This window comes from Gouania willdenowi, chromosome 9, assembly GCF_900634775.1.
Source record: "Gouania willdenowi chromosome 9, fGouWil2.1, whole genome shotgun sequence".
NCBI classification, from domain to species: Eukaryota; Metazoa; Chordata; class Actinopteri; order Blenniiformes; family Gobiesocidae; genus Gouania; species Gouania willdenowi.
The window spans coordinates 10,884,610-10,909,057 of record NC_041052.1 but is presented as its reverse complement, the minus strand read 5'-3'; the positions used below and the strand labels follow the sequence as shown (position 1 = coordinate 10,909,057).

Genomic DNA, 24,448 nt, shown 5'->3' with positions numbered 1-24,448 from the left:
TTTTATGTCTTTAGTGAAATAAAGACATAATTCATTTGATCCTAGAAATTCGAAAACTGTTCACGTTTACACAAATAGAAACAAAATAGAAAAGAACAATCACATAATTTACAAAGAAATGTTGATTGGATTACAACAAAACATATTGTTATGCAAACACAACTGTAGCAACACTTATAGTGTCATTAAGATGTATCTATTGTTCTGATTTCTAGTATATTCACTTCCTGCCTCTGTGGTTGAGGAGCGGCTTGTTTTGATAATCTGGGACAGTAGCCCAGAGGACTCACTTGAAACTGCTATAGCAGCCAGCAACCCAACGCTATTGTCTTTGTTTACAGAGGAATATGTTGTTCTAATCCCACGTGTGGTTGGAAGAAGAGTGGGTGGGTTTGGTTCCATGTGTGATGTTTGGTTGTTGTTGTGTTTTGAAAAGAATGAAATGTGCTATAAATCCCTCGGATTACACTTCCAATATCATGTAGATATGTGTGTGTGTCCATATGTAGTTATTGTAAAGGTCCCACACATTTCTGTGTTACACACAAACTAAAAAAGCTGCTGCAAGTTTTAACCACTAAGAAAAAACAAACAAACCGACAAGTTTAGTGTTAGATGTTACAGTAATGTATAACTGCCAAAGATATAGCATAATTGACCATGGTACCATGATCAGTGATCAAGATAACAATATCTGACAAAATAAGATGTTTGGTGCATGGAGGAGGTTTGCGCTCTCTGAGTTCTCTTGTTCTTCTATTTCTGTCATAAATTACTTAATAAACACTCGGTAGTAATATCTTTTCTAATATATATTTTTCCCCATCAATAGTTAAAGAAAATACAACAACCACAGAAACATAAACTCAACCCCATACCTATAGAATTTTGAAATAAAAGGCAACCATATTAATGTATTAATGTGTATGGTATACATCTGTCATATTGTGTGATATCATAGTTCATATTAGAAATGTCAAAAGGGCTTGGCTCTGAGAAAGAACATATTGATCATATTGATCTGTAGGACACACAACACTCTGCTGTTTGACCGACTTCAATCACATAGGCGATAACTGGGAGTCTTTAAGACGTTCCACTTTCTGTTTTTTACTCAGAAAAAAGAATCGGGGGGGGGTCCAATACATATGGACCCCCGGATGACTTGATCAAATCAGCTAAACAAGGATCAACAAGTTTGTTGGTTGGCTCGAGAAATTTAGGAGGATCTTGCATAATAAATTTCAATGGACTTATGCAGACTAACAGTAATGTGGCTTAAGTTGTGCTCAGGTGTACAGAACGCTTACGCAGAAACATCATGTACAGCTTACATTGGCTTATACATGAGAGAATAGTTCTTAGACCAAAAAAATGTGACGTAAACCTCCATCTGAAGGAGGACAATACATTTCGGATTAAGACTAGAAAAGACAGATGGTATAAAAGATGTTAAAAGAAGCATTTATTATCATTGGGAAATATTTCTTTGAACAGCGAAGGCTAAATCATTATACACACTCCACCATACCATTTAATAAAATTTATTAATCTCTTAACTCCAGAGAACAGAAGGCTTGGCACTAAAACACCAATTAGCCAATATGTCAAAGACGCCACAGAGGGATCATCCATATCACTCACTGAAATGTAAAAGAAGTGAAGAATTCTCTTTGATTACAGGCGTTTCACCTCTGATCTAAGCCTCTTAGAAACCCAAAACCAGCTTTGAAAGAAACTCCATGTAACCCTGAAAATGCTTTACAGTTCATGCATTATTCATTTAATACTTCATCATGTATCTCTATTCCTTGTCATTGTTTATCAGACCATGTTTGGCCTTCTGAACTCATCGAAAGACACAGGGTTGACGATTGACCAAGCAGTCAGTTTACCAGCAAAGGGTTAAATATGTTTCTTGTGTGAGCAGTCCAGATGTGGAGCAGCCATGATTTCTATTATGGTTTCTCCCATAGGGCAAGAAGTTAGCAGCCGTATAAAACAGACCTGGTTCAGATCAACCATGGTATTCCCTCACTCATATATAATTACAGTATTACCAGGCAAGAGCCAAGGGATGTGCACAGACATGAGCTAACGACAGTAGTCACGTATTACAGTTTACATGTTTACTTCATGCTAATTTAAGCATTTACATATATAAACACAAACACAACACATTTGGCCGTTACATCATCGTCACAAAATGGTCTTTTTGCTGTAAACTTATGTAATGGGGAGGAAGCTGCTCAGGACCAGAGACAATGAGTGTGTGTGAGTGCATGTGTTTGATTATATAAGTGTAAGATTAAAGGATACGACCTCAAACAAACCTTTACTACCATTGAATATAAAGTGTATCAACAAATTAATGAAAATAAATTGTGTACGTATGTAGTGTGAAAGTATAATGCTGTTAGCCATTACATTTAACCACTAAAAAGTAAAGAGAACACTAATTATCATGACATATAATTTTTAATCTCAAAGAAAGAAAATACGCATGTGTAAAGTTTTGAGATGTTTGACAGAGTTCATGTATGATGGCTAGACATCTGGGTAGCTTTGTCACGTATAGGCTACAGCTATATGGTGGAGTCGTGATTAGCATTTTCTTTTCTTTACATCATGTAAATATCTGTGTGGTGTACCTTGAAAACATGGCAGTAGGATGTACTGTAGGTCAAAGCAGTGCTTTGAGCACAGCTCTTTAGGGAAACTTTGGGTCCAACCATTAATGTGGTGGATTAAAGATCTATCTTTAACTGCAGTATTTCAAGAAAGCACTAAACCTCTATAACAGTGTTTCTCAAATGGGGGTACGCGATGACACTACAGGGGGTACTTGAGAGAGAGAGAGAGAAAGATTAACAAATAAAGTGATCTTAAGTGATAAAAACTATAGAAATAAATCTATCTCTTAAGGGGCGCAAAAAAATTTGAGGACATGCAAATAAATTAATGCAGTTGGCACAATGCAATTCATCAAATCTGGAACTGTTTGTGGTGGTTTTTTTAGCACCAAAAAATTGTACTACTGACAAGCAGGTGCAAACACACTCGCAGAGATCCGCTGCAGTAAATGTTTACACAAAATACAGCAGAGATTGAAGAAAGGCTCCAGTTCACCTTTCTAGTATAAGAAAATAATTTCAATAAAACAATCGTCAATGTTAACAGCCACTGAATGAGAAAACAAAGTGTGAGTAAAGTGTGTGTGAGGGAGAGATAAAGCTGCACACCCGCGGCGGTGCATGTGTGGAATCTGGTGACACAATGTTCACATATGAGAGTGTGGTGACACAGCGCTACTCAGGAGGTCAGACCTGCTGGATGATGGTCAGTAGATCCTTTTCAAATGGTGCAGATCGACTGACTGAAAGACTGTGTTGCTGTATTAACTCAGATCAATGGCAGATCAAGAGACCCATTTTGTGTGACGTATGCATACTAAATTTGGTGCAGGCTCGGTGCAAAACAACCAGAGAACTGCATTTGCACGCAATTGCAACACTTTTGTTTTTCGTCTAAAAACAACACAATGCCATGTTCAGAAGCGATCGTGTCAACGTAAACACTGCTGAAGTGATGGTGCACGGGGGGGGGGGGGGGGGGATGGAGCACTATCTCAGTCTGGATCCAGTAAAAAGTGACCATAAAAAGTAAATGCACTGATATGTATAAATGTCTGGCCATTGAACATCGAGCCCGGAGCGCACATCGGATGATCACTCGTTTTCGGCAATGCTGCATGGGTCCCACAATCGTTCACCTCTACTTAAAGTGAGTTTCCTTAAATAAGCAGCCGCGTCCTTTTATATATTTAAAACTATTTTTGAGCCTTACCAGTGGCATATTCATTGCCATTTTTCAATTTTACAAGCGTCACATATGCAAACAAGATGGTTTCTGCGCACACACGTCAGTCACGTGTCTCCAGTTTGTCCACATTGAAATGGCTCTATAGGACGGTTTCTGTCCAAATCTGCCTATTTTTCATGGACTGATCAGAGTCAAAGTTACAGGACCTGATGGAGAAGCCACATTAAATTAGGGGAAAAAATATAATTAGGTTTTAAATTTGTTTTTTTGTTTTGTTTTTTTTTTAACATTTGTATTTGTTATTTTTCTACATTATCAAATGTTTGTGCAGCAGACAGAGAAGTCCATCTGTCTCCAATTTAATTTCCTCAAATGTCATTGTGCGCTTCTGTGCACTCACGTCTCCAGATTGACCGAGCTAAATGCTCATTTAAATAGGGAGGTCTCCACCACTTCTGCACGTCCACTAATCATTGCTGCAATCTTAGTGAATTCCTTGTAGCAGGTGAGAAAACTGCGTCACCAAAGGATTTAGGGATGCAACTGGTTTACCACCCTTTATTTCAGATCTTAGTGAATCTGTCCTTGATATTCTTTAAAATGTCTGTTATCGCTCGTTCATTCCATCATTATGCTCTATAGTTGTTTTTAAATAGTTTTTTAAGGGGGTACTTGGATTCAGAAATAAGAGAAAGGGGGCACTTTGAGGTAAGTTTGAGGACCACTGCCCTATAAGACTGACCAAAAGCATTTCTGGCTATTGGCAGACTATGCAGTTGCAAAGGGACACATCGAAGGAGAATGAGATTTTAAACCTGTCTTTATACCTGATATGCTCATACTGTGGGATATAAAAATAAAATGAACTGATATCATAAGCTGTGGCTTGTGTTTTTGAGGCATAATGCAATCAAAAAAGATTGGATGCCAAAGTTGTTCAGTATGTAACTTCAGCTGACAGGTAAGAATGATTGACAGGTCCCCATCGTTGACCAGTTCATGGACAGTTTAATGTAGTTTGGTAAACTCTGGGCGCAATATCGGCACTAAACTCCTGTAATCATAACTGAGTTTAAAAACATGTTAGTTATAATATTAAAAATTAAAATATCTCAACAAAATAGAAGCTAACTATGAGGAAAAAGAGGATACTTTAAGTAAAAGAATAACAACATAGGCTGAATATCTCCATGTACCAGATGTTTGTTCGGTTCTACACACTGACTTGTGACCACCATCAGGTGCTTTATTTTTTATACCCATCTTTAAAATGTTTTTATAACAGTTTATGATGCATCTCCAAACTTAGAGTTTTGCCATCTGTCCTGCTGAGTCTGACAAAACTGCTCCAGCTGTTTATTAAGCCCGAAAACTAACAACCTGCAAACATCACTGTCTATTATTCCCACTGATGGATTTAAACAAACTATGTCCAGAGACATTAAACGATAAACGACAAATAAGATCCGACAGTTGACTCATTTACATGTTGGCCATTCTGGATGAAGTTTGCTTGTGTGCAGTGTGTGTAGAATCTGCATGTGTCGTGTTAGAATTTGATGAACATCCGTCTGCTGCTGCTGCGTTTTGCGTCATTAGCTTAGTTTTTGGCCATGTAGTGTAATGTGCGAGTACACATTCAAACAAAAAAAAAAAGAAAATTATTTAAATTTCATGAGATTCTTAGTTATGTCCAAATGTTTTGAATTTTTTGAGAATATTTGAATGTTTTGAAAAGTAAATGCACAAAATGACTCCTAAAAATACACAGTGACTCGAAAAACATACAGAATTGCATAGAAATACACAAAATAACAAAAATACACAAGACCACTAAAATGATCAAAATTATACGCAAGGTGAAACAGGAAAAAAATGCAAAACAACAAAAATACTCAAAATGCCAGAAATATACTAAATGACAATAGATTACGCAAAATGGCAACAAAAACACACAAATCCCTTATTCTTTCCCATGTTATTGCTCAGATTGGTCATTTTTCTAAATGTGTATAATGTGACCCTTGGATCAGACAATTGCTTTGTGGCCCCCATTATGATAAAAGTTGTTTATCTCTGTCTGAGGGTGTTAAGATTCATCACCTTTTCATGCATCTTTTCTAATTATGTACAAAACCAGGTGGGATTGGAATACATTTTAAGTAGAGTACTGCTGCGTTCACAACGAACCTGGCGTGAATTTTTTGAGAAGCATGCACCGCGCGAAAGCTTCCGCAGGATCGAAAAATATTTTCCCCATATTTGCTTCATATGCGCGTCTGAAGCGAATATATCAGTGCTGCCTACCAGACTCCTTTTCTTTTCACCATCAACTATGGAGGACCCCAGTAAAATCAATGCTCTTTACCTTCTGTGGAAGCTGGAGTGTCGTCAAAACTCTTGACGCCGGCGTTCCTGGATTCACCACGTTCACTAGTGACGCATCCAACTCGGTGAGTTTCATTGTTTTCTTCAGGAGCTGTGCTAAATCCTACCTGGTCTGGTCCCGGTAATAACCGGCCGTGTCGTAGAGCACACACCACCACAAATATTTTCTCCTGCATGCTGAAATGGGTGAAAAGACCGGTGTCCGTGTTGATGGCCTGACGTCATTGTCAACAAGGATTGGCTTTCGTGCCTGCGCGTCACACGAAAGTTCAGTATTTTCAACTCAAGCAAATGACGAATGTCACGGAAAATCAGGAGCGCGCATGCCGCGGCCAACGTTCTTGCCACACGGATGAAACCATTCAGCTCAGCTTATGGCGTTTATCCCATTGACTTTGTTTGTAATCTGGCCGCACAAACATTTTGTGCCGCGTCCGGTGTGAACGAAGCATAAGAAAGACAATGGACTTAAGTTTTGCCCTTGAATGGCTGTAAAAGGACAGAATCACTGCCTCTCCCTTTAAGCTAGACTTAGCAGCATCGCTAAAACTTTTTCCCTTGCCTCTTTGCCTAAGAGACATCTGTTTCCCAAACAAGCGATGGACAATATGCCTTTTTTTCCCTTTGTCTCATCTGAACACATCTGCTGCTCTACACCGTGTTTTGTCACCTAGCGTATGTTTCCAGATGCTTGTATCTGGAGGGGGAATACCTTTATGTTTCTGGCATTTAGCAAACACTTTTATCCCAAGCCGAGATGCAATGGAAGCAGCTTGAGAGTAGAGTGAATGATTTCCTTTGGAGATGTAAGATTCTGTTTCACTGAGTGCATATGTAAGAGTTACAGGTCAAAGTGGGAGTTTTAAAGAACTGAACAGAGGGGGCTTGTGTTTCAGTTTTTGAGTGCCAAAGCTTTTGTACTGACAACTTGACTTTCAAAACTATAAGCTTGAAAGGGTGGGTGGGTCAAGTTTACAGGGTTTGTCTGCTTCCCCATCCTATGATCTTGATTCTCTTTCTGTACATTTGAGAGCATCGTGTGGTTTAATATTAAAAGTAGCAACAAGCACCCAATAACATAGTCAATAATTCAATAAATACCTATGTTATACCATTAGATAGATAAAGGTGATGTTTGCCACACACCCTCCTCATTCCAAGAGGCGTTACTGTAGCCATGATTAATCTGTATAGTGATTGATTTTGTTAAGTAAATAGAAGTAAGGTTGTGTAAAAAATAATAACAATAGTCTTATTTATGAATTAATAAGTATGTACCTGACTGGTGATGAAATTAGTCTATTTTTTCCCAACTATGTACATATATATATATTTTTTTTTATCTTGCTACTGAATTTCTATAAAAATGGCACCTTATAACTCAACTATTAGGTAAAACAGGCAAAGACAAACCTTACTTTCGATTCTTCTGTTCCTAAGCAAGTTTACCTTCTTTTATGTTTGTTGGAAAACTACATTTAGTTTGCATTTAAGCCTCTGTGGACTTCCTGAGCTGTTTGAGCTACTTTTTTGTGTAGAAAGTTGTCAGTTTTGAGCCTTAAAGCCCACAGGCTCTAAACACAGAGTTTTCAGACAATAAGAACTAGCGCTATGACAGGAGATTCACCCGTTTCTTTGAATTTGTCACAAATTCCATGAGGTATTGGTGTAGAGAGGAAAGTTTGTCATAAGTCAACAGTCTCCTGAAGAAAAGTGTGTTTTTTTATCTTTAAAAAACCTGTTAAATGTTTATGTTTGCCAGTGAGGACAAAATTGGAATAGTAACTTTTTTAGCTCACCCTCATGATAAATAGGTATTGTTGAATCTGCCACGCTTACCTTTTTAAGTAAAGGGTCTAGAGTTGTAGGCAATGTCTTATAAATAAATATATTTTAAAAAGTTAGGAAACTAAATCCTTGAATCAGGGAAACAGTCAACTACCAGCATGGCATTGACTTCCCTGTGCTAGTCTGGTAGGTAGAGAATAAGAAAGGTTGAGGCACAAAGACATCTTGGCTGCAGGCTTGGGTTATAAATACAGGGTAGAGACAAAACAAAAAGGCTGACGGTAGAAATTGAAGCTGGCAGAGGATGAACAGCAAATCATGGAAGTAAGAGGACTAATGAGGGAAATGCTATTAGTCGGCCTGCTAAACGCTCGGCTTGTTGACATTTTGGGACCCTAGTAGATGAGGTCTTAACGGAAAATTGTCACAAGTAACCCTGGAGTCAAGGAAATGGATGGTAAATCACACGTACTCGACTACTCCTGTTCACGGCATTAAAGGCTCTTATGGTGTGGAGTTTGCTTTATCTCCATCTACAGTACATACAGTAGCTCCTCTGGCCTCCTGCGACATTTAAAAACACTTGTAAGGTTTGTTAATCACAATATCTGATGCCTCTCGGTGTGATGGTAAGTTGTGGTTGGCCATGCAAAAGATTGGTGCCTTTTTCAGGGTGTACCTCTCCAAGCGTCCTGTGGGAGCATGGATAAGCATCAGTGAACCCTTTGCAGGAATAAAAGAGTACAATAAAAATGTCTTCAGGTGCGTTCACAACGAACACAACTACAGTTGCTTCAATCGCCCGTGATGAGTTGCTTGAACAATGTTGCTCTTTTTGATCCCTTCATCACTTCATCGCCCCAGTGATGTGAAGACCGGGGAAAAGTATGTGTCTGCGTAGCCGGCGGCAATGCTGAGAGGGCCGCTGCATCGAGAGGGCTGATCACTTCTCTGGCTGTACTTTTACAGCACTTATCAACATCGACAGTGCCGCGTGCACTTATGGTTTAAATGATGACCTTACGGAGTTACTGAAGGATGAGTTCACTCAAAATATACTTAGATATTTATAAAACTTATTCAAGGATGAGTATGCCACTTTCATTTGGCCCTGTTAAGTTGAGGAAGTGTACAGCCCTCCCACTGCATCGAGACGGCTGCAGCCTCCGGCTCTACAGACAGTGACCACTGGGGAAGTTGTCGCTTGAAATGACTTTAAATTTTTTTTAAACTTTGAACGACTTCCAGCGACTCAGGATGCGTGACAAAGTTGGTGGAATCACACGAGTTGCATCGTTTATAGGGAGTTCGCTTGAGTTCACGTCACATTGATTTTTAATGTAATCTAGTCACCAGAGTTGCTTCAGTCACGTTTGGTGTGAACGCACCTTTAGTCCTTTAGTTGTAGCCCATTGTATCCTTATATAATCAATCAACAGGTTACACAAACATAAATGTGAGGTACTTCCTTTTCAGAGCTCTCAAAAGCCCACACAAAGCATTAAGCAATTCAATACTCCTCTCGGTCAGTAGGTGGCAGTAGGTAACACAGTAAGGATCCAGGGGGTTTGTGTAAAATGTAGGACTTTTTCAATGTGCCCTTGATCACAGAAGCTTGAGAAGCACATATTTAAAGAACAGGCATTAAAAGGAATTAAGTGGATTTTAAATGTTCCACTACTTTACCAGAGCTGTTTGCTATCGTGCAGAGCTTTGTTTGGATTCTTGGGTCAGCGGTTCTTTTGTTAAAGTTAAAGTTTTAATTATATAAGTCACGCTTTACTTTATCCATCTCTATCTACCTCTCTGCTTCTGGATTAGTTTGTAATTGTGTACAAAAAAATATCAATAGAAAAAGGTGAAGCCAGGACTAGGACTAAGATATATATATATATATATATTTAAAACATTAGTAATGGATTAATAAAAATAGACTTGAAGATATAAAAAGCAACATCCATCAAAAGGCCCCTGGGTTCAAGTCCATGGGTGGACCGAGTATCTCAGTTTGGTGTTTAAAGTTTTACAGGTTTGCATGACATGCAAATGGGTACTTGTGGATAAGTTAGTAAACTTGAGTCCCCAAAATAACCTTGAGGCATGATGGATGTCTTCATATCTGGATTTTATTTTTTTTATTTTTATCAAAGTCTTAAAATGTAAATGAAAAGATCCAAATGTCATTTTGGATTTGGCAAAGAATGACCAACTTATCAAGTTTGTTTTATTCATTAATGATTGTGTTGTTTTGGTATATTATTCATTGTGTCATGTCCTCATGTGTTGATTACAAGTGGCAAGAATTTGATTATTCACCTATTTTTCTCATGATTTAAGCTTTTCCAGTGTTTGGATACAATAAAGGAATATTCCCAAAACCAGATTTTTTCACAAATTTCACCCCTTACTTTTTTCTTTGACCTTTTCTATTTCAAATACTTTACAACTGTTTATTCTGGTATGTTGATTTGTTTAGCCATCTTAATGTGACCACAGGGTTCTCGCAGCGCTGTTGAGCGCGTGGGCCCCCAACGTTGTAATTTTGTTCCCCTACGGAGCATTGGCGCCCCCTACGGTCAGTTTTCAGCAACATGGGGGGATATTCTGTTGTTTTCCTTTTTTAATTGGTACCGTCGTAATAATTGTTGCACACTTGGACACTAAAGGGACTCCCAGGTCTGCGTGGGTTGTTTTAACTATCTTTTTAATCTGCATAACCGAGAAACACATACTTCAGCCGCGCCATCTATTTAATACAGGCGATTATCTCGGACGCTCCCGTCTTTACCTGAGGACCCCTGCAGCCCTTTAGCTGCCTCCGATGTTGCCTGTCTGTATCCTTTGATTTGATATAAGTAAAGATAATAGTGATACAATTGTTTGGCTACTTTAATGAATGAATACCGAGACATATACCTTGTTTAAAAGTATGAAATAGCCACAAAGTGAGGAAAAGAAAAACAGATGCATACCAAATTGTGATAATTGTTAATATCGTAATAATTGTTGATTTATGGCCCTCCAACAGTTATAAATTTCTAAATTCTTTCGTGCACCACGGCCCCTATGCTGCAAAAATTTCCTGGTGAGAACCCTGGACCAATGTATAGTCGTATAAGGCTTTACTATTACATGTCTATTGAAATGAAGAGGAAGCAGTTTTGGAGTTTGGGTAAGATTTTCTGTTTCCAAATGAAGCTGCTCTTCCACAAAACTATAAGTAAAACAAAAGTTGATAGAAGTCAAAGCCGGTGACTGAGGCAGAACAGTGGAGGGAGGCGTGGATACATTTGGCTTGTCTTTTTGCATTACCTTAAATTCACACAGAAGGACAAAGAGAGACGCACAGTCACTCGTCAGGCTCTGCTGCTGTACACACATCCGACAGAAGCAGCTTAGGGACGCAGCCCCGTCCATCATCCAGCTTGTTGACAGACAGGAAGACACTGCAAACACACACGCACACACACACTCACACATAGACATGACAAATTCGCTTGGATAAATATATTATGCACTCCCAGCTATGCAAACAGGCATGGCCAATAACACGATGCAGTAAATAGTTGGCTTTGTCACAACAATGCTACAAGACTGGGTTTCTTCAGACCTTTCTGAACCAAGCAGGAGTTCAGCAAAACAGTGAGAGTAGCTAAACAGAACTCAGAAACACTTCAACACCAGCTGCCTTCTAATAAAACTGATTTTATCTGGAAATACTCGCAGAAGATCACAAAATACAAGCCACTGCCACTTAAAGCACTGAGCCAATCAGCTGTCGTCAGCTTTTACAGACATCTTGAACTCATCTCTGGAGACATGCCACACGTCAGCCTGCTTGAAAGACTTCCATCATCATCCCTGTCCCTAAAAATCAAAGGCCCAGTGGACTGATGGACTACAGGCCAGTCGCTCTGACCTCTGTGCTGATAAGTAACGTTGAACGACTTGTACTTTTCAATCTGAAATCCATCACAGACCCGTTTTTGGACCCCTTGCAGTTTGCCTACTGATCCAAGAGTTCTGTACATGATGCAGTCAGTCAACGTGGGCCCCCTCTTCATTCTTCAGCATCTCGACTTGATGGAAACTTACATAATCCTGTTTGTGGAATCCATTCCAGCACTGCTACTGAGCCAGCGGAATGCGTCTGACTTCCAGGAAGCAGCAAGTGAGACTCGACAGCCACTCTTCAACTCTTCAGAGAACTCATAGGGCTGTGTTCATTCTCCTTTTAGAGTCCCCTCATTGGACAATCTGGTGGAGCCACAACAACCTGAAAGTCAACAATCTAAAAACAGTGCAGATGGTTGTGGACTTTTGGAAGAACATCTTTCCACTGGCCAACCGAGGATGTTCTCCCTGATGCAACTGAAGAAGTACTTGAATTCAGAAATGAAGTGAAAGATGGTACTTGAGCCAGAAACTACTGGTTTAGAGCAATCAGTAACTTTATGAATTATGATTATTACAAACAAGACCTTCCAGAGAGTACAAACAACGCCAAATCTCCTCTTTGCCAGATATTCATAGTTCCTATCTGGATCAGTGATTATAAACCAGGATGTGAATTTTTGAAGCTGATCCACAATCAGTATATTTATCAGGATTCCCTCCAAAATTTAATGGGATTGTTAATGACTGACAAACTATCTTCGGTTAAAATTTTGTCAAAATCTGTTTCGTACATTTGATGCAATAATGCTAAAAGACAAACAAACACATGAATAAATGAAAACATGTTTACCTATCTGAGGACTCAGTTGCAAAAACCTGAACACACATGTCAGGTACTTATATATATATATATATATATATATATGTTGTCTAACAATGATGATGTGCTTGGTTGCATCTTTTTACTGTGTTTTGCATTTTTGTTGTTGTTACGGCTGGTGCCTCATGGCCTCTCAGCCTGCCCTTCCTCCTCTCTCCTAACACACCTGACTCATATCAGCAATCAGGTAGGAGAGGGAGGAGGAGCTTATAAAGGGCTGAGAGGACGAGAAGGAAGGAGGCACAACAACTGACCAGCAGCAGACATGTGGGGAGAATTCTTCAGCTCCCCACTGGAGATGTTTGTAAGTTTGTTATTTTAGTTTGGACTGGAGATTTCTGCTCGTCCTGTTTTCGTGTTCCGATAGTTTAGTCTTTTGTATCTTTTTGTAGTTTAGAGGGTGGACGCTGGGACGACGGGCCTGTATAGGGTTGGCCCAGTGTCCTCCCTACTTTTGTTCAGTTTGGCCAGGGTCTCTAGTCCCTTTTAGTTTGTTCTGTTGGTACTTTTAGAATTTTGTTAATAAATACTTTTGATAAACCTCTGATTTCTCTGTGGCGTCTTGTTTATGTTGCGGCCCCTCAGGCCTTGACATGACATCCTAGAGGGGGTAGTAACAGTTGTTCAATAGTTTCACATTTAGTATTTAGCCCTTTTTACCTTTACCCTAATAGGTACTCTTAGCAAGTTTGCAACTTAAGTGGTTTTTTGGGGGGGATTTTTGTACATTTTCACTAAATAATCTACTGTTTACAAGGTGCGATGCTTTGAAAAAAACTGTTAATTGTCACGAAGATGAGACAGTTATGCTATAAGCTAAACGATCTTACCTTGACTGCTACCTTTACACACTCTGGTGCCTCCATACTGGATTAAACATATTTACAGACACTTCCTCATGAGACAAGACGTGACATACTGTACAGTTTTAGGGCAGGATGTACAGCAAAACCCACAAAATACAGTATACAAAGACATATTTCCCTCAGCAGAATAGAAAAACTATATTTGTGCTCATATTGCTTATTTAACAGAGGCTTTTGTTTCTAATGGTATTGAGGTGCAAACATGTTTTTGTCTGACTGCCTGTAATTTACATTAAGTAACAGAAGGAGGATCTGGTCATGTAATAAAGAGAACAAAAACACATTAGGATGCATTAAATAAGGGGAGGAAATTAAACAAGATTAACAATGAAATGTTGAGAGATTAAAGGAATAAAAAGAGGCAGGGAGAGACAGGAAGCAATGCATATTGAGAGGATAGAGGAAATCATTTGGAGTTGACTGGGAAGTATTGGAAAAGGAAGTAAAGCATGTACAGGAAAGTTACAAAGATGATCAAATGTTTTATCCATCCATTCATCATCTGTCCATCCATATTTTCTGCCTGATCTGTGTCTGAATGGCACACTTTCTATCCCTCAAAATTTGAGGATTCCTGGCTAATGTGTCAATCATGAAAAAAGTCCTGCTTAAGTCATTTTTAACTCATAAGAACAATAGAACAACAAGAACAGGCTCCAGAGGTAACTGTCATTTGCCCAAATACAGATTTTCCAAAAGGCACTCGTCATTTTCTAACAAAGTCATTCAAACATGGAATACAGTTCTAGCTGACATAAAGCGTCTCACAACACTATCGTCATTCAATAAAGTTCTGAGGAAATGGTTGCTCGAAGGAAAGAATTGTCACCATTATCCATAAATATATTTTAGGGCAATTTGCAATTCATAATAGTACCTTGGCAAGTGCAATAAAGCACTATCAGCGCTTTAATTAATTATACACACTATATTTGAAGTTGTTGGTTTAACTGTGATTGCTGCTTTTTTATTTTTATTTATATATTTTTATAAGCATCTGTATTGTGTGTATTGTGTATTGTGTTAATGTTTTGAGTATTAGTATGTCCTTACATACAAATACAGGGGCTAGAGATTAAATTGGCCCTAGGCGACAATCTCATATTTAATCACTGTTCATGAATATGTATTGTACCTTTATTTATATATATATATATATGTTATAATTCAAGAACATACAGTAGAGTGTCACAGTAAACCTATTCAGTACAGATGCAGTGAAGGAAATACTTACTTGATTCTCATATACCGGCAAGATTTTTGGCTCCGAGGTTTAGTTTTTGACAGTACATAGAAGTGAGATTAGGATACTCTTTTAGAGCTGCAATATGTAAGTTTTTTCCTTTTTTTTGGCATCATTTGTTCAAAAATCAATAATAACCTTTCAGCATATTGTAATTCAAAGTGTTCTCAGAGGACACTGGACCTCTGTGCCATCTCTTTGCTCTGTGTTAGAAATCAAGGAGCGGGACACTCTTTTTCAGCCAATCAGAGATCTTTTTACAAAACCAAGTCTCCAAGCGCGGTTTTGGGAGTTACTATTGGCTGCTCAACAAAAGTCGAAGTGCTTTCATGTCCTGTATGTAAAGAAGGTGCAATAGTGGATGTTCAGGCAGGAAAAGTCCTTATCACATTTTTGTACAACGGCTTACAACGCAAAGAAATCCAAAATAATAAGAAGAACGATGTGGATAAGCGAGACGCTTAGAGGGAGAATGATAACAGACGGAATAACAGACAAAACAGGCAGCGGAGGAGGGGGCTTTGGTTGTTTCCATACCAGTCTCACATATTCTACATACTGCAGCTTTAAGGGAGTAGTTGTTTGTAAATAGCATGGAATCAGTGCTATAAGACCAACCCAATCTGAGGCCAAAACAAGAATGTATTAGATTAAAGCAAAGTTAGGGACAGAAGTTCAGCTGTTGTGACCTAAATTGGTCCCCAATCGCGAGGTTGCGGCTCACTTAATGGCCGTTGGACACGAACCCTTGATTCACATTTCATTATGATACAAACCTGCACTGAATACTTATGATAAAATGGTACATCTTTCTCATGTTCTGGTATGTGAATTTAATATTCTGTATATGAACTCACATACTATCTCTATACTATCTATCTAGTTATGAAAACATCAAGTTTTAGTAATATTCCAGACGCTTTCTTAGCTTCTTTGCTAAAACATTGTGTGAAGTGGCACCATGCTGAGTAAATGCATTTAAACAATTGGTTCCCACAAATTGCGTATTGAAGAATAAAGCAAATCAGTGATGTAATGACATGGAAAAATTCCAACAAATTGCCACAGTAGCATAGCAACTACACTCTCTTTTTTCTTTTATGTCTAATGTCTCTAAGTGAATCTCTCCTGTTTGTCTTTGTCTTTCTTGTTCTCGGCAGGGTGTGGTTTCAGTCAGGCATCAACTTTCTGGCTGTGAAACCCAGCAACGTTGTTGCATGGGAGATCAAACAGGAAATGGCACCGGGAAGCAGTTCACTGGCAGTGATGTGTCAGAGAAAGACCTTTTCCACAGCAGAGAGGTAAGACTTAACATTCTGTTTCTCTTTTATGTAACCTTTTTTTTTTTTCAGTCATATTTGTACTTTCTATATTTACTTTATAATTGATTAAAAGTACTGTTTGTGATGAGGGCAGGGTTTTAGTTTTTCAATGCTGGTACATAATGTTCTGTTAAGGGTTTTATTTATTTATTCATTTATTTTTACATGCATACAAAGCCTGTGCTGTTATTATTGTTCAGGTTTGTTAAATGGGTGAATTCCTGGCAATAAAGGCTAAGTGTAAGAGTCATGTTTACAATATTGATGGTGTTTTATGTACCTTAACCTACTTTTCTGAAATGCAACAAATGGGGAAAAGCCAACCTTATTTTTTATTTTTTGTAGCGCTTTTCTTTAAAGAGTAAGTAAACCCTTAAACCCCCTTCTTTCAGCTGAAATCAAATGTATTTGGGTATGAACTTGTGTTGTTGATTAACTCTTGTCCAACTCTTGACATTTTAGTTGAAGTATTTCAATGTGGCATATTTTGTTGTAAAAATGTAAGAGTGACTGCCCTCTATGGGTTGAAACACAGCTTTTACATTTGAATTTTGCTATTAGCTGAGAATGAACAAACCATTAGCCCCACCCTCCCAGAAATACTATCGATTGAAATCTGGCGTGAGTAGGTTTGATTGAGAGAAAGGAGAAGAAAGATGTAGCTATAGATGTAGAAAAATTTTATAGCATAGACTGGGTATGTCTTAACTGCTTTAAGAGCCCCTCCCATAAACAATAATAATAATAATAATAATAATAATAATAATAATAATGCATTGGATTTTTAATAGCGCTTTATCATAGACACACAAAGCACACCACAGAATTAAGGCATTATTCTTTCACTCAACACTGAGTGGTGGTAAGCTACTATTGTAGCCACAGCTTCTCTGGGGCGGACTGACGAAAGCGAGAATGCCATAGTGCGCCATCAGCCCCTCCGACCACCACCAACACTCACTCACACGCTATATTCACACTAGGCAATGTAGGTGAAGTGCCTTGCCCAAGGACACAATGACGGATACCACTGCAGCAGTGAGGTGCCGTGAGCACTAGGGTTGGGTAGGCAGGGCGTTCCAAATTGAGACCACCAATGTCAACACCAATGACAATTTCATATGTTTCTGTGTTAATTCAATTCAATTCAACTTTATTTGTATAGCGCAATTTACAACAAAGCCATCTCAATGTGCTTATCAAAATATTAAATTCATAATAAGAAAGAAAAAGCCCAACAAGATTAACATGAACAAGCATTTAGCAATCTAACAAAATCAACGTTTTTAAAACACCATTAAAGAAACATAAACATTTATTTAATATAGCTTCCATACTCTCCCAAAAAGATATATCTTATGATACGGCAGCACATCCCACGTAGCAGCAGCGGTCACGTGATATCATTCACTAATGCACTGTGAACTTACGTATAACATCTAGCATAGCATAGTTACGTCCAAAGGCAGCGTAGAGAGATGCCTTTGGAAGTAAATGGTTGTCATTCAAAAGTATATAGATGCGTAACTACAAGCTTATGAAGGTATCTTGCTGACAATGCCTTACTGAGGATTGGTTATTGCATGACAATGACTTATGTTACCTGACTAGACCTTTTGTATAATCGTTTATAGAGCTTGATAATTAAAGTTCACTACGGGTATCCTTGAAGGTCCCATATCATGCTATTTTTCTCTATTCTCCATTTGTTCTAAGAACCCCAAAAACATAGTATTTAAGGTTTATTTTCCCAAACTCGCCTGTTTTCCAGAGTTTTAGCCTTTGTGTAGAGTTGCTCAGAAAGTGACTTTTCAAACAGGCTGATTTGTGTCCCACTTATTCATATTCATGAGTGGGCGCGTCTATAGACGGGACACTGACTTCCTCCTCCCTGGACGGTGACGTAGGGCCAGAGGACGACCCGCCCTCCTTCCACCCACTCCGTAGCCGAGCTCATGCTGCTTTGTAAACACGAGACAGAGCGTGGGGGCGGGACGTTCACCGGTACATACATAGACTGTAGAAAATACATACATAGCACTGCGCGAAGGACGCTGAAATGGTAAATGATAAATGGACTGGATTTTATATAGCGCTTTATCACCACACTGAAGCAGTCTCAAAGCGCTTTACATATCAGCTCATTCACCCATTCACTCTCACATTCACACACCAGTGGGACAGGACTGCCATGCAAGGCGCTAGTCAACCACTGGGAGCAACTTAGGGTTCAGTGTCTTGCCTAAGGACACTTCGACACATAGTCAGGTACTGGGATCGATCGCCCTAAAATGCTCACCTTTGTGGGCGTGTCTGTTTACATGTCAATCACAGCAGAGAGCTTCCTGTTCTAAAATATGTGATTGCACGTTTTATGCTATTTTTTATGGTTTTGAGGAAGAACAGTATCAATAGAAAAAGTTTGAGAAGTGAAGTTGTTCATGAAGCTAAAGGTTTTTAGAGAACACTGTAGCCTGTTACACACAGAATTGAATTTCACACTTCATTTTAGTTGTTGCGCTGTTTGATTCATTTTACAGTGCACCTTGTACAAGGCGCCAAGGCAATAAGTTGCTTTTTTCATGCCGCATCTTCCATCAAAAGAATGTTTTTTGTTTCCTTTAAAGTAGCGATATACGGTATATGAAATATTATAAATAGCTTCCTCTTTGAGCTTTAGGAGAATTAACTGTATTCTGCTATTATGATTTTTGTTATTGTTTTTGAGAAAAAAATAGGTTACCAACCAAAAAGAAAACCATAAAAATAAGATTTCAGTGTAACTCTCAAAGAGGTACATGGAATAATCCCAAGCAAATGCTCATACATATGCACATCCTGTAGCCACCTTCAAAGTAGCAGTGAAAAGAAATGCCTCAGAGCTCAGATTAAGCATTGGCAGGCGTGGTTTTGATGTACACACGTGTTACAGAATGAACAGACCTCATGGACAAACAGTGGTGGGTGGAAAACATAGGAATGATGCAAAGCAGAAATTCCATTCTGTGTTTCAAATGAAACCACAAGGAAGGAAGGCTGGGAATAAAGCTGACACACACACACACACATACACACACACACGCACGCACACACACACACACACACACACACACACACACACACACACAGACACACACACAGACACAGACACAGACACTCAAACAGACGGTTGCCAGAACACAACTGGCAAGACCACAACCTTTTGTCAGTGACTGTGGGCTGGATGGTTAATTAAAAGAAGTGATCTGTGTGAATCTGTAATGTAATGGGACATGAAATCATGAGATTTTATTTATTTTTTTATCTCTTTTTCTTTTCTTGTCTTTATGAATGAGAGGGCTGGAGTGATTACCACCCAACGCTATTAATCTTACAAAACGATTTATGGGACCTATTGTCATTCTGTGATGTAATGTGATCTGACATGATACAGTGTTCAGTGCATTTGTATAATGGAAAATGCATAGAGCGCAGATGCAGTAATCAGAGCCAGAGCCAAGGCTTTCGTGTCATGTGTAGGTGTGTCTTTTACTCACCGTGTATTATATACTGTTTTCCATACGTACAGCTTAGGCATGCATGCTGAGGTAAAAGTAATGGATTACAAGTACTCACGTTACTGTAATTGAGTTGCTTTTATGGTTACTTCTAAATCAGTAATTTTACTTTTACTTAAGTACATTTTAAACGAAGTAAATTAAGTTGTTACATTTCTACACCCAATCGGATTACCTCACTAGACTGAAAAAATAGACTGTATCTGTATAGGAATCTTACTGATAGCTTTTCTTCTTGATATCTATTTATATCTGCACCCTATTTTATTTTTTTTATTTTTTTTAAATACTACTTACCTTATGTATATTTTAAAATGATCAACAGACATTGTGAAATTACAAAAAGTGAAATGACCAGACAATAATCAAATGCATCACATCATAGTCGACCAACCAGATTAAACAAAACAGCTTTGAATGCTGGTTATTTTACCACTTTCTTGGGTTCAGGTTGGGCTTTCTAGCTGTTATGTTCTTATCCACATGGCACATTTGGTATTGCACTGTTTTAGAGTTCTGTGGGGTCCTCAATGTAGCGGTGGAGCCTGGATGGTCCTATTGCTCTCCACTGTTCCCGCCATCTTGCCTTTACCCAGGAAGCTCTGCTGATGTCAGCTGGTGTAGTGTTGAGCAGTTCCTGGGCATGTAAGGCAAATGGGCGCCGGTATTTGAGGCGCTTGTGCTGTAGTCCTTTCGTGATGGTCTTGTGGATGAGGTGGGATTCACTCATCTGTGCCTTTTGAGCAAGAGCCAGCTTAGCTCCTTGTCGTCTGACCTCGGCTAGTTGGTGGGTTGGGGCATCCAGATGATGATTATAATGACTGCTATAACCGTTTCTCCATTGTGTGTCCCTGAAGGCCACAATTACCTAATTTTATAGAAAACCATCCTATTTACTCTAAAATGTGGATCAAAGCTCTCACTGAGTTTTTTATTGTCATAAATTGATTGTAATTTTACCTTTCTTTTCTTTTTATTGTTATTTTTTCTTTCTTTCTTTCTTTCTTTCTTTCTTTCTTTCTTTCTTTCTTTCTTTCTTTCTTTCTTTCTTTCTTTCTTTTCTTTTCTTTTGTGTATTTTTTATGTAAAGCGGCTTTAAGATTCCCGAAAAAGTGCTATTTAATTTTTATGCATTATTATTATTATTATTATTATTATTATTATTATTATTATTATTATTATTATTATTATTATTATTATTAATTTTTAGCAATATCATAAAAGGTGGAGAAAAATAGCCTTAGAGAATAGTTACTAATAAAAAGTTGTGAGTGTACTCTTGTAGCCTTATTTATCAAATTGGCTCCCTCTGAAACTTTGGATATCGCTGTTTAGAGTGAGCTACTTGACAAGAAGTAGAACAAGGCTTCACTAACCTTCCTTTTCCATTGTGGCTTATACCAGGAACATGTGCTATATTTTATGACAATGTTGCCAGAATGGGAGCACTGCTCTATTTTGTGATAGTGATTAGATCCATAGATTAACACAGTTAATGGGCTTCATTCAATACCAGAACTGGGGTAATGCATTGTTCACACACTTTGCAGAGACACCCCATTCAAATGATACGCATGTGTGTGTGCCACAGGGTAAATGTTCCATTTAATGATTTTACTGTATTTTCAACAGTAGTTGAACATTGTGTTAATGTGCTACAGAGCATGTACTATAGTGTCATGTTAATTAGGTTAAAAATAATGGTAGACAGCAATGTGCTATTTACTGAAATAAAGTCAGTGGTTACCGTTACTAGTTACTTCACTAAAAAAAATAATCACTTAGCTACTTTACTTATTATTGAAATTAAAATAAGCACTGCGTTACCATGAAAAGTAATGTTTGCCTTACTTACCACAAAAGTAGCAATAGTGGGTCTGCACACCAGATATAGCGCCACGCCCTTCATCAGACAGAGCATGATCAATGGGTACACTTCCTTATAAAAGTATTGTGTTCTAAAACACCTGTGTGGTCATTTGACAAAGATAAACACACTGCAAAACACGATATCTAATTCATATCGTTAAATTCATGTAATGTATATAGAAACACAAGATAGCAAGAAATAAGAAATTAAATAAAGTATTAATTTGAAATCCAAAAACAACAATGCTGATGTTCATTTAGTCACACACACACGACCATGACAAATAAACAAAAGGAAGGAAACCTATGTCGAACAAAGCCAGGGAATTTCAGAAATATATATATATATGTGTATATATATATATATATATATATATATATACACCACATGGTATATCATAACATAAATACCTCTCTCACAGAAGATAGAAAAAATATTGAAAAAGTTTTTTTTTAAACATACTATGAAACCATATAATGAGACAGACATCCACACACAGAAAAACATCAAACAATCACAAAAAAAAGCCTGAATTACTTACTACCTACTGCCATTTTAGCTCCCACTGTTACTATAATACACACTGTTAATAAACCTGATCGTTTCCCTTCATTTGTAGTCACATCACATTGTTATTATTGCATTACATGTAATATGTTTTGCTCCACTGTAGAAAAATGATTTCTGTCTCTATTTGACAGTCCCTCGGTTAAAATCCAGCTGCTGTTGTGTGGATGGAGTGACTCAAATCACTTTTAATGTGACTAGCAAGTTTCCTTTACCTTCGAGCTTAGTTGTGCTTTGACAGATTAAAAATGCTATTTTTGGCAGTAGATTGGACCTTTGAGCCCAGACACAGTTTACATTTAACTACAATGTTCTTGTCGTTGTTCTCGACCAGAGAGAAATGGTAAGAATATTTTTAGGTGGATAAACTTTAATCAAAACCCTTTGACCCAAAGAAAACACAGGAATTACAAAACATTTTCAATCAATTTCACATGAATGACAGCCTAGTAAAACAAGGTGTATACTGCACAGTGGCTCTTCTTAACTCATTTACTGCCACTGATGTAAATATACGTAATTTCCAGTCAACACTCTCGCTGCCAATGACGCATATGTATGTCAATTGTGTTTTTCAACAGGGGTTGCTAGGAGACAGTGTGACGGAGCTCTTCCATGAATGTCAGCCTTGTACTGTTATGTAGTGACCAACTGGTGCCATGTAGGTGGCAGCAGTGCACCTTTGGATGAGAGATTAGCCGTGATCATCACTATTGCTGGAAAGGGAGAAGCCAGGGACGAGGCAGAAAATAGCGCTACGAGGAAAGATTGTAAAGCTCAAGCAGAGCATGTGTGGACCTAAGTGGACTTTTGATAGTAGGGATGTAACGATTCACAACTCCCGATACAATTCGATTCACGATACTGGGTTCACGTTGCGATTCTCTCACGATTTATTTTACAAAATGGGACTGTAGACATATAATGACTGAAATGATTAGAAAATACTGTACTATTTACCTTTTATTTTTCATTGTCAAAAGAGTCTCTTGATAAACTATTCAAAACAATGCAATTTAACTAAAAATAAATCTTGAATGAAATTAAAAAGGGAATAATACAAATGAAGAAAAAGCCTATTAATTTAAATTCTAGTTCTATATTAAACAGTGCAAAACTGCATAATAGTTGTTTTTCTTTTTAAAAGTGCAACTGAAAATGTATTTTGTGCCTTAACAATTGGACTTTAAAAAAAAAAAAAAAAAAAAACGTGCTAGCAGACAGAGCTAATAGAAAAACGTGACTTTTACAGATATTCATGTAATATTACAGATATTCTTTCGGTGCTAAAGGGGTAAGGAATCATTTATGAACATATTTAAGAGTAGAAGGCGGTCAGAAAGAAAGTAGTAGCAGGTTCTGCCCGACACCTCAGCGTTTGGACGAGAAGGATAAATATATAGCGCCCTCTGCTGTTTGATAAAAGAACTGCAATTCAATTTTCAGAAAATTGATATCAACCGCGATACCTATGAATCGATTTTTAACTGCCTTACGATAAATCCCTAATTGAGAGCGTTGCGATCGTGAGAGAAACAGATCAACAAACCAGGGCAAGCGATGATACTCGGCATGGAGGAGGAGGAAGTGGAGAATGATGGGGGAGAGACTTGAAGAAAGGCCAAAATACAACTCTGATCCAGATCGTAAAATAATAATAATTTTGCTATCAAAAGCTTGGTCTCAGTGTTGTTTTTGTAGTTTTGTAGAAGGAAACCAATTTTGAGGTGTCACTAAAGCAAAATAATAATACTAATAATAATAGGTTCAAAGTCACTGACAGGATTTTTCAGAAAAAGGCTGTTTTCTCAGCTTTTGCTCAGAAACTGGCATTTTGTGTGAAATTACCTATATTAACTGCTGATTATGGAAGAAAATGTTTTAGTGAAAGTATAGAGTCTATTCTTTCAGAATCTGGTTTCAGATTTTAGATTGTCATAGTACAAAACATTCTGTGGGTCTTTATAAATCAGTCAAAATGCTGTAAAATGGCTGGCAGTGAGTGGTGTAGCTTTTCTGAAAATAGCTGGTAGTGAATGAATTAACACACACTGACCACAACTAGTCCAATGTACTTGTGTTATGTTTAAGTCTTTAAGGGAAGACTGATACAAAATAAAGCTTCACCAAAATATTGTTAATGATGTTTATGCAAATTAACTTTAAATCATTAGAAATAAATTGAATGCAGAGAATACTCATTTCAGTGCTAGTATTATCAACTTCTCTGTAAACATGGACACATCAG

General features: G+C 37.9%; 1 protein-coding gene across 1 annotated transcript in view; it reads left to right on the top strand.

Annotated features, from left to right (window-relative positions):
- The window catches only part of LOC114469412 (transmembrane protein 132D-like), a 184,493-nt gene that overhangs the window by 39,231 nt on the left and 120,814 nt on the right, over positions 1-24,448 (top strand). Inside the window, 1 exon segment of the mRNA XM_028456921.1 lies at positions 16,045-16,185. Coding sequence (XP_028312722.1) covers positions 16,045-16,185 — 141 coding nt within the window.